The 12,237-nt window shown below is 37.2% G+C and overlaps 2 protein-coding genes across 3 annotated transcripts in view; one reads left to right on the top strand and one right to left on the bottom strand.

Moving 5' to 3' along the window:
• LOC101745917 (uncharacterized) overlaps nt 1–12,237 on the bottom strand; it is a 76,591-nt gene that overhangs the window by 63,671 nt on the left and 683 nt on the right. The gene's annotated exons all lie outside the window — the stretch shown is intronic.
• LOC110385710 (maltase A3) lies at nt 775–10,811 on the top strand. Its single transcript, XM_021349931.3, has 7 exons — nt 775–932; nt 6,369–6,548; nt 7,098–7,234; nt 7,523–7,782; nt 8,836–9,025; nt 9,302–9,679; nt 10,433–10,811. The coding sequence occupies exons 1-7, from the start codon at nt 791–793 to the stop codon at nt 10,766–10,768; spliced, it is 1,623 nt and encodes a 540-aa protein (XP_021205606.2). The 5' UTR covers nt 775–790; the 3' UTR covers nt 10,769–10,811.

The raw sequence follows: 12,237 nt of genomic DNA, 5'->3' as shown, positions 1-12,237 counted from the left end.
AATACACAAATAAAAGTATTAATGTGTTTGATTTTTATAATAACTTGTTATTCTTTATCCTGTAAGTCATTCGTGAATGCGATAAGTACATATTTCATCAGAAAATATTGGTACCCGCCTGGGAGATTCGAACACCGGCCCAGTCGCATCGCTCGACTCTAATGCACCGAGAGTCTTATCCTTTGGCCATGACGACTTCAGATACTTATTGTTACGAGAGGGAAACGCTTTTAGGGCACAAGAATCCTTTCAAGTTTTTTCAAACTGCAGCTTCTTTTAACATAGAGTTAACAAGGTAATAAAATTATAATAATATTCAATTGCGTTAATTTAAATTTGGGATGGTTTGGACATGTGATGAGACGAAATGAAAATGAGGTTGGTAAGAGAATGTTAGCTATGAATATGGAAGGATATAGAGGAAGAGGTAGACCTAAGAAGGAATGGATGGATTGCGTGAAAGACGATATGGGTAAGAGGGGAGTGAGCGAAGAAATGGTATATGATAGAGGACTATGGAAGGAGAAAACATGTTGCGCCGACCCCACGTGACTGGGAGAAGGGTAGGATAATGATGATGCGTTAATTTCAATCAATTTTATTTTCGGACATCACGAATACAGTTTTTGTTTAAAGCGATATGTTGTAAAAAAATTATGTATCGACAAAAAATATAACTAGTTTTATTTTCGGATATTGAAATAAAATAAATGAGAAGGCTATCAATACATCACTAGCAATTAAAAGTTTAAGGTCAGTCTTAAAAGCAGTCAAACAGAATCCAGTTAGCATGTTGCTTGTGACACTGGTTATTTTAGCTGCACTGAATTGCACTCTAGGACAGGGAGGATGGTGGAAAAATGCTGTTTACTACAGAATCATGGTGGACTCCTTCAAAGACGGAGATGGAGACGGTCTGGGAGATCTTATAGGTATGATTGATGTATATACGGAATCAAAACATGACTAGGCTTAATATGAGAGAGAGAGGGGGGGGAGAGAGAGAGAGAGAGAGAGACAGAGTATTCTTTATTGTACACCAAAAAATAAATATACAATGCGATACATTAAATACAAAAAAGTACAATTGGCGGTTTTATCGCTAAGAGCGATCTCTTCCAGACAACCATCTGGTGGATAAGAATTATTTGGAAACGAATTACGCGGTGTACCAATCCATTGAAACATACAGATACATACACAAATATCATACATATACATAACTAGTCAGGTCATAAGTATTGTCACACAATAAAAAAAATTCTTTTAGAATGCTGGCCACAAAAAAGTTTATTGAATTCGAATTTCGAATTGTTCATGAAAATAAAAATGTATACTTTTAGAATTTTACTCATTTTTAAATATGGAGTGGACGTTTAAAGAAGACCGTGTTGCAGTTATTGCGTTGCATCGTTGCGGTTACGCGCCAATTCAAATTTTTAACATACTGAAAAATTTGAATATAACCAAAAGACTCGTTTATCGTACCATCAAACGATACAATGAAGACTCTAGTGTAAATGACAGGTCAAGAAGTGGTCGCCCTCGGTCTGTTAGGACTCCAGCAGTGATAAAAGCTGTGAAGGCGCGAATTCAAAGAAATCCCAAACGTAAGCAGAAACTGTTGGCCCTTCAGATGGGGTTAAGCAGAACCACGGTGAAAAGGGTGTTAAATGAAAACTTAGGGCTTCGGGCATATCGAAGAAAAACAGGACATCGTTTGAATGCTCGTCTAATGGACCTGAGACTGAAGAGATGCCGCGCTTTGTTGAAGCGGTACGCGGGAAAAAATATCGGGAAATTCTTTTTTCGGATGAAAAATTTTTTACCGTAGAAGAGAGCTACAACAAACAAAATGATAAGGTGTACGCACACAGTAGTGAAGAAGCGAACAACCGTATTCCGCGTGTCCAACGAGGTCATTTTCCATCCTCGCTCATGGTATGGTTGGGAGTTTCTTATTGGGGCTTAACAGAGGTACATTTTTGTGAGAAAGGTGTAAAAACGAATGCAGTTGTGTATCAAAATACAGTCCTGACGAACCTTGTGGAACCTGTTTCTCATACCATGTTCAATAATAGGCACTGGGTATTCCAACAAGATTCGGCGCCAGCTCATAGAGCGAAGATCACACAAGTCTGGGTGGCGGCGCGTGAAATCGACATCATCCGGCATGAAGACTGGCCCTCCTCCAGTCCAGATTTGAATCCGTTAGACTACAAGATATGGCAACACTTGGAGAAAAAGGCGTGCTCAAAGCCTCATCCCAATTTGGAGTCACTCAAGACATCCTTGATTAAGGCAGCCGCCAATATTGACATGGACCTCGTTCGTGCTGCGATAGACGACTGGCCGCGCAGATTGAAGGCCTGTATACAAAATCACGGAGGTCATTTTGAATAAACTTTAGTGTCATAAGAATCTATGTTTTGTTAAGTCCATTTTGGTATATGAATGGTTACATAATGAATAAACTTGTTTCAATTATTTTACATTAAACATGTGACAGAATTTATGACCTGACTAGGTATATACTTAGTCTGGCCATAAATACTGTTACAATTAAAAATAAACAAAATATTACATTTGAATTTGGAATCTGTCATTTTTATATGATTGCTCATTGGGTTTTCTCATTTTGGCGCCAATACATTGTACAATATTTTGCGATATTAAAATGGAGTGGGGTGATAAAGAGAACCGAAGCGCTGTGATTGCATTACACAAAGTAGGTATGGAGCCAAATGAAATTTTTTAAAACTCTCCATACGCTTGGTATTAGTAAAATGTTTGTGTACCGGGCTATTAATAGGTGCAATGAGACCTCCTCTGTTTGTGACAGAAAAGATCTGGCCGTCCACGTAGTGCTCGTACAAAAAAGGTGGTCAAAGCATTAAGGGAAAGAATTCGAAGAAATCCTGTCCGAAAGCAAAAGATTTTATCTCGGGAGATGAACATAGCACCTAGAACCATGTCGCGTATTTTAAAAGATGACTTAGGACTTTCAGCCTATAAGAGACGTACTGGTCATTTCTTAACTGATATTTTAAAAGAGAATAGGGCAGTAAAATCGAAACAGCTACTGAAGTGGTACGCAAAGGGAGGTAATTGAAAAATTTTGTTTACGGATGAGAAAATTTTTACAATTGAGCAACATTTTAACAAACAAAATGACCGTATTTATGCTTAAAGCTCTAAGGAAGCTTCCCAATCAGTAGACAGAGTGCAACGTGGACACTATCCGACTTCAGTGATGGTTTGGTGGGGTATTAGCTATGAAGGAGTGACTGAGCCATATTTTTGTGAAAAAGGTATCAAAACATCGACACAAGTGTATCAAGATACCATTCTTGAGAAGGTAGTGAAGCCCCTTAACAACACCATGTTCAATAATCAAGAATGGTCCTTCCAGCAAGACTCGGCGCCAGATCATAAAGCTCGGTCTACGCAGTCTTGGTTGGAAACGAGCGTTTCGGACTTCATCAGAGCTGAAGACTGGGCGTCGTCTAGTCCCTATCTTAATCCGCTGGATTATGATTTATGGTCTGTTTTAAGGAATGCATCAATAACTACCGACCGATTACTTTAATACCTATACTTGCAAAAATATTCGAAAAAATCATGCATTCTAGACTCACAACTTTTCTTAGTAAATCTGAAGTTATAAAATCTGAACAACACGGTTTTCAAAAAGGCAAATCTACTACACTAGCAGCTTTTAAACTCATTAGTAAAATTACTGAAAATGTAGACAGAAAAATACCCACGGTTGGAGTTTTCTTTGACATGACCAAAGCCTTTGACTTTGTTGACCATAACATTCTTCTACGGAAGTGTAATAATTATGGCATTAGAGGGATAGCTGAAAAATGGCTTAGTAGTTATCTAAGCAACAGACAACAATATGTTGAAATTAGGGATATTGATGATAACAATGAAGAAGTGGCTTTTAAATCTTCATTAGCGTATAATAAAGTAGGTGTCCCACAAGGGAGCATTTTAGGACCGCTACTCTTTATCATTTATATAAATGATCTCCCAGAACACATACATTACCCATGCAGCTTATTTGCTGATGATATAGGCGTTGTAATCACCAAAGATGCCACACTAGATTTAAATGATGAGATAAATGCTACTGTTAGTAAGGTCATAGATTGGATGAATAAGAATAACTTAAAAGCTAATTTGGACAAAACGAGATATATGCAATTCTATAATAGACACAAATTTATTAATAACTTAAATATAACTTATAATAATAACACACTAAATGAATGTAATAGCATAACATTTTTAGGATTAAATGTGGATAATCAATGTAGCTGAAATCTTCACATAGTTATTACTTGTAGTAAAATTAATCGATTCTCATATGCACTTTGGCGACTTACAAAAATATGTAATTTAAAAACTGCATTACAGGCCTATCATGGATATGTCGCCTCAAATATCAGATACTGTATACCCCTCTGGGGAAATTCTAGTCACATAAATAGAGTGTTCATTGCACAAAAGCAATGTGTTCGTGCCATGTGCAATATTCATCTTCTGACTTCTTGTAAACCATTCTTCCAAAAACATAATATTTTAACTGTACCATCCATATATATACAAGAATGTTGTTTGTTTGTTAAAAAGCACCCACAATTATATAAATCGTGTGGCGAGTACTGTCAATTTAATACAAGATACCCTACTAAACTAATGTTACCAAGTATAAATACTCGTTACTACCATACAAACTGTTATCCTATGACTATCAGAATATTTAATAAGATACCAAACAGCATAAGAGATCTTCCACTAACTCAATTTAAAAGAAAATTATATTTATGGCTAATAGACAAGGCTTATTATAGTGTGCAAGAATTTTTAAATGATAAGTGTTGTACATAATAAAATATTAGAATAAGAAGTGATAGAATGTAAAAATAGATAGATTTAGTAAATTTTGTGTTATAATTAATATAAAAATAAATTAAATTTTCGCATGCCTAAACAGGCGAAATATATGAAGCTATGTCCTATATCTTGTAAACTATATTTCTGGCGAATAAAGATTTTCTTTCTTTCTTTCTTTCTTTCTTTCTTTCTTTCTTACAAAGTACGACTTGCTCTAAACGCCATGATAATTTGGAGTCCCTAAAACAATCTGTACCATTGGCAGTAAAAATAATTCCCACGGAAAGAGTGCGTGCTTCTATTGATAACTGGCCTCAAAGTTTAAAGGACTGTATTGCAGCCAATGGAGACCACTTCGAATAAGCTTTTTATACTTTAAATTGTTTTATATTTATGTATTAAACTAACACACTGTACAAGTAATAAATGTTTTTTGCAATAGATTTTATTTTTATTTTTAATGGTAACAGTATTTATGGCAAGACTAGGTACATATAAATATGCTAAATCATCTTTTGTTTCCGGATTACTACAGGATTTAAGACACAATAAATCTCGACAAAATCTCGTAGGTATTCATCGGGTATTTATATTTTTGGAACGAAGTTCCTTACGGCAGGCTGGAGGTAGGGATTTTGCTGCGCGACCGAACTGAAAAAAATTTGATAGTAAAACCGTAAGAAAAAATCCGTGGAAAAAAGTGCGTGGAATAAAACTGTTAAATGAGACGTGCGCAGGCGCGACAGTCGTATACACAAGCGAGTAGTGTATAATACCTTTCTCTTTCTCCCTCTTTCTTTTCGTTCTCTCATACCTTCTCTCTCTATTTTGTAATTATTTCTATTGCTATGTAATTTTATGTTGTCAAACAAAAATAAAGAGACATATTTTGTTATTTTAATTGATAATTTGAATTACGATTTTATTTTTATTTTACGTAATTTATTGGAACGAAGTTCCTTACGGCTGGCATGGAGGGGATAGGGATTTTGCTGCGCGACCGAACTGAAAAAAATGTGATAGTAAAACCGTAAGAAAAAATCCGTGGAAAAAAGTGCGTGGAATAAAACCGTTAAATGAGACGTGCGCAGGCGCGACAGTCGCATACACAAGCGAGTAGTGTATAATACCTTTCTCTTTCTCCCTCTTTCTTTTCGTTCTCTCATCCATTCTCTTTCTATTTTAAGTAATTTATTATTTCCTAAAATAGTGAATTTCCTAAATACTTTCCTATACTTAAATAAAAACTAATCAGCAAAATTTAAGAGAAAAATCAAGAAAACCTACATAAAATTGAGCACGATTTTTTTTTTGCAAATTGTGTCGATTCTACATTAGCCGAAGGAACTTCGTTCCTACCTGGTGTCCTACGACACCACATTTATAATTTTTATCATAATATTACTTTCTCTTCGCTTGTAATCACATAACATAAATTTTTGATTGAGTTTAATTTCTTGCAGGCGTGACAAAACAAATCAGTTACATACGTGCAATAGGTGCTGATGCCGTCATTATATCTCCTATTTCCTCTAGAAGTAAGGACTGCTCCGCTCCTGGAGTGATGGACCATACAGCTATAGATAATAGATACGGAGACATGGATGTCTTTAACGAGTTCTTACAAAAGGCAAAGAGAATCGGTAAGGGAACTTTGGTTTATTTGATGAAAGCGTTAATGCTATTCCCAGGAAGATTGACAATAAAACTTCCTGGGAATAACAGTTAATTATTTATTTAGGTTATTACGCATTTCAGAAAAGTAGTTTAGTGAAGTCGAAATCTGTAAGTATATTTATAGATAAGATGATTAAGCCACCCACAGCAGAATGATTAAAATTTTCGTTTAGAATTTGACTACTAATATTGAAACTATTCGGAGATTCATTTTTTGCATCAACTATTTGTGTTTCTTTTAGAAAGTGAAAGGTCTTATTAAGGTTTTTGTTAAATTTAATAAAGACCTTACCATAATTCTTTCAGGAATATTATTAGTGATGGTGCACAATTTTGTTCTTCTGTAGCTTTTGTACTAATTGGTTGCAAGACGCAACACAAATTGGCTTTCATTCGGGTAACCTAAGCCTCACAGCATCGCAAGATTCTCATATAGTCATCGCAGTGGGTCCTCGGCGGTGGGAGTAATTAACAAACTTCACCGGTTGACCATTGCCACTCCAGTCTGTTTACAGAACTTAAAGTTGTAATAACTTTACCGCTGTCCACAATTAGTACTGCCTCGGAATGGTTCAGGTCTAGTGTTGACGGCGTCCCAGAATATGAGGATCACGTCGTCTGGAGACACGGAAACTACGATACATCTTCAGAAGTGAGTATTTTAATGTATGGTGTTCTCTTATCGACTAAGGTATAATCTACTAACTATTTTAATGGAATCAATACCATTTTGTACCACAAAACAAACCGAAGTTAACTAAAGCATAAATGATGGTATGGTTTTAAAAACATTTTATTACTACTATTAAAACATTTTAAATGCACAAACACCTTCTTTAATAAAATAGCAAAGCGGTTAAAATAACATTACCAGTTTGTTTTCTTTATGAAAAATTTATTAAATGTTAGTACAGGCTATTCAAGATCTTTAAAATTACAGGATAAAAATGTATCCTGGACATGGAACGAAAGACGTAACGCTTATTGGGGAGGTGCGAGCAATGAGGCTTTGCTGAATCTCTGCTTAAGCAGTGTAGTTGCCATCCTATCTTCAGCACAATGCGCTTGGCTCCGACGTGGTATAGACGGAGTACTAATCAACCCAGATTACTTGCTAGACCAGAAATGTGGCGAAGACTTACTGAAGAAACTAGCTGCTGATTCTTTGAGTTGTAGACGCGGTGCTGGGTTGGACATGCCGTAAGAATATCTCAGCCTAGGCCAAATATAATTTAGTCTATTTTACAGAGATATCTTTAACATACATTTGTTACTGGTGGTAGAACCTCTTGTAAGTCTGCACGGGTAGGTACCACCACCCTACCTATTTCTGCCGTGAAGCAGTAATGCGTTTCGGTTTGAAGGGTGGGGCAGCCGTTGTAACTATACTGAGACCTTAGAACTTATATCTCAAGGTGGGTGGCGCATACTTAATACCAGGTGGGCTGTGACCTCGCCCACCCATCTAAGCAATAAAAATTTTTATTACGTTTTTCTTAATCTATGTACCTAAAATATTAAACGTCTTACGTCTTCAGAGTTACACGGCGTCTCTCTGCCGTCGCGTCCGGTAACTACCCTCCTCACATTTAAAAAATAAAGCTATGTGTTCCGCATTCATTCGCCGTCTTTCTTACTTCCTAACACGACATCTCATAACTCTCTCCCTCAGTCATGCTTCATATCTGTCATTCATCCATACCGTTCCGTTCCGTTCCTACATACATATAAGTAGGCTTTTGGTTTATTCAGGTGTAGTTATAGGTATGACAGATTGGTATAAATAACTAATAACTACTGGGACCAATACCATTTCTTGACAAGTTCAGTGGATATGCGATAGATCGGTTGACAATTCTCCTTTTTCGCAACGGTACCTGTTTCTATCAGAAAGCAATCGGAGAAATGGGTTGCAAAATTTAAGTTTTGATGTCTATTGAGTCTGGTGAATGCTCAGTCACAAGGCTTAGACGCTTTCACGACTAATGCAAAGCGCCATTAAAATATATGTTTTCATTAACATTACTTACTATACGGTTGAAGATTTTAAAGAGATTAAATCTTGATTACTGATATATAATTAACAAAACGTTTGAACAAATAAAGATTGAAAAACTTCATGCAACTAGATCTGTACTTGAGGATTGTAAAATAGCCTAGCTAACTAGACTAGAAAATAGACTAGCCTAAACGCAAAAGGTTTCACTATGAATTACAAGAAAGCATTCTTAAATACTTTGATTTTTTTTTCAGAGTAATTTTAGTAGAGACTTCTCTGAACCCGCTAGAAGCAGCAAGGTATTATGGTAACCGAGGACCCGGGGCAAGCAGTATTGTAAGTGGAGCGATGACGGATGTAAGCCAACTGTCAACTACTAAAGTAGGCATAGACGTACAGTCAGCTCTACTGACTGCCGTAACGGATTCGGTGCCGACTTGGATGGTAAGTAGTTCTTTTATTAAACGAGTAGTTTTTCTAAGTATTTCCATTATATTTAGGCTAAAACAGCACTATAATTTTGAATTAAATGAAAGTAGCATTTAGCACAAAAGATCGCAAAAAACTTGAGTTTTTCTCCCATAAGACATTACGGTTTGAAGGGAAAGGCAGGGTTACAGTGATTTGAGTGAAATCGACGCTCGATCTATGACATCTATATAATCAGGCAGAAGCGTAAGTATATCTGAATCATTGCCATTAAAAAACCTATTTTTTCAGACATCAACAAGCAATGGAAACCATATTACCTCACGTATCGGAACCGACCTGGTCGACGCTGTCAATCTTTTAGCTTTAATGCTACCAGGAGCAACCCTCATACACCAAGGAGACGAACTGGGAGTAGCCGATACTATACTGGAATGGGCAACTTCCACCAACTGTTGGCCCAACCAAGCGTCTCCTTCATTAACGCCTTTTCCTTGGGACGAATCAATCAGCGCTGGTTTTACAACAGGAGATCCCTGGCTTCCACTGCCTCCGAATTATAGATATGCTAATGCAAAGATGGAATTTAGTAATGAATTCAGTCACGCTGGGGTTTTGAAAGTGGCAGCCGCATTGAGAAAGTCCCCAGCAATGGGTCCGCACTCAGAAGTAAGCTATGTTACAATTAAGACACGTGACAACCTTATAGTACTATCTAAGCTATCAGAAACTAATATAGGTGTTAATAATTCCTGATAGTATGCAGTTTGAGAAATCGCAATAAAACAAAAAGGGCAACATCTCGTATGACAAGTAGATAAGCCTAATCCTGAAAATAATTCCCTTTTTTTCTGTTCTATGATTGTTTATGACTACTTTCATAAATACGCTTGATAAAACAATTAAATAACTTGATTTGTGACGGAAGTTTCCTGATATAGGTATTGCGGAAAAGCAGAAAAGCCGTTGTTGTGGTTTCCACAGGACACATGATTTTCAAACTATTATTTAAGAATAATATTTGACACCATTGAAATGCCAACTCACAGTACACCCGGCATTAAATGCTCATTTGGCCCTAACTACCTGCAGAAAAGAACGTACGCTTATTTATGTTTTACTATGGCCGTTTTACTCTTCAAATCGCAAGACGGCTTTGCTGCAGAAATGAATAGAATGGTCATAATTATGCAGCAGACTGGTAGTACGGCCCACGATCCCGATATGTTGGTACTTTGTAATCCTCAGGGAACGTTGCTATCCATTCTCCGGTGTATCCCTTAGCTAACTTTTAGGACACTAACGCGACGAGATCGGGTGAGGCTCGTCCATACCGATACCACACAGTAAAAGCATTGAAAACAGTGTTTGGTCAAGACTTTATTTTTCATTTATACAGAAATATAAAACTTCACATTTTAGATTAAACGGTTGAATGGTGCATTAGCTGTGCTGAGGTGGGGAGGTCAAGGAACTCTGCTCGTGATCTCCAATCTAGACCGCGACCAAACCGAAGTGCAGCCATCTATGATTCCTGGCCTTCCAACCGAAATGACTGTCGCCATCAACTCTGCTGGGTCTAGACTATCAACAGGGGCTCACGTGGCACTGGAGAAATCTGTGTCGTTAGCTCCTGGTGAGACGATACTCCTAATTGGAGGACCAAGACATTGCGGAGGACCTGGTCCGGTCGACAAGATCACTAACAAATTAACCGAAGGCTGGCAGAAAATTAATAAATATTTCAGCAATTTATAAAACTAACATTTACTTTAAATAAATATTTGTTTAATATGCTAAATCAGTTTGTAACATATTTACTGGCGTATACGGGTGGAACCTCAAGATGAACTTAGTATTTTTGGAGTCTATGGGCTCCCGTAGCTTACGGATGCCGTGAATCGTTCTTAGATGAGAGCTTCTAACCTACTTCGTCCTTCAAACAAGTTTGGAAAATAATCCTCGCACTTGACTGCAGCTTAGTGTCCCTCACATTACATGATAATCATTTATCATCATGTGGACCAAACTCGTAAACCACAATAGCGAAAAAATGGGCTATAGGCGTTTCTCTATCAGCAAGTCAGTTCATTTAATGACAACAATTTAATAAAACTTCCTAACCACATTAACCCAAATAGAACTGCAATCAAAAGTTTGAACTCCGCGACTGATACCGCCCGATAAGCTAATATTATAACTGGTGTAATCTCATAATTTCAAAGTATTTTGTAATATTTTAGGTAGAAACCAGACCGTAGAATTCTTAGAGCACAGCAGCAGTGTAGCAAAGATTTAAAACTAAGAGGTTTACTTTTGTTTTTGAAACTTTACTCATTATAAACATTAACTGAGAAAGTTCATTTTTTTTATTGTTTAGATGGGTGGATGAGCTCACAACCCACCTGGTGTTAAGTGGTTACTGGAGCCCATAGACATCTACAACGTAAATGCGCCACCCACCTCGAGATATAAGTTCTAAGATCTCAGGTATAGTTACAACGGCTACCGCACCCTTCGAACCGAAAGGCATTACTGCTTCACGACGGAAATAGGCGGGGTGGTGGTACCTACTCGTGCGGACTCCCAAGAGGTCCTACTACCAGTGATTACGCAAATTATAATTTTGCGGGTTTGATTTTTATTGCACGATGTTATTCCTTCACCGTGGAAGTCAATCGTGAACATTTGTTGAGTACGTATTTCATTAGAAAAATTGGTACCGGCCTGCGGAATTCGAACACCGGTGCATCGCTTCAACACGAATGCACCGGACGTCTTATCCGTAAGGCCACAACGACTTAATTTTTGATGCGAAGCAGTAACGCATTCAGGCCTAAAGCCGTTCTAATATTGGAACCTACATAACTCATGTCTGTTATGTGTTTGGTGGCATTTTCGTTGTTGATGTACTTATATGGGCTCCAGTAACCACTTGATACTAGGTGTGACACTAAGCTAAAAAAGAAGAAAAAAATCAGAAAACTTATATATGATCGGGATATCTGAAACAGCAATTCCTACTCCTTACCGTCCCTCCTTATAAACAGTAACCTAAAATAGTTTTGTTTTATCTATATATTAGTTAATGATGGTCGTTTCTCTTAGCCCATTGGCTTTAACGTTACCTATCGCGTTGTACTGTTTCCGGTACCCGGTCAGCATTTGACCACAAAAGAATTACTGAACCATACGATCCAGATTCGTTTCCCGGTAAGAGACAAAGC

This window comes from Bombyx mori, chromosome 4 (assembly GCF_030269925.1).
Source record: "Bombyx mori chromosome 4, ASM3026992v2".
NCBI lineage: Eukaryota > Metazoa > Arthropoda > Insecta > Lepidoptera > Bombycidae > Bombyx > Bombyx mori.
The sequence above is the reverse complement of the archived record's forward strand: the minus strand, read 5'-3'. Positions and strand labels throughout refer to the sequence as shown.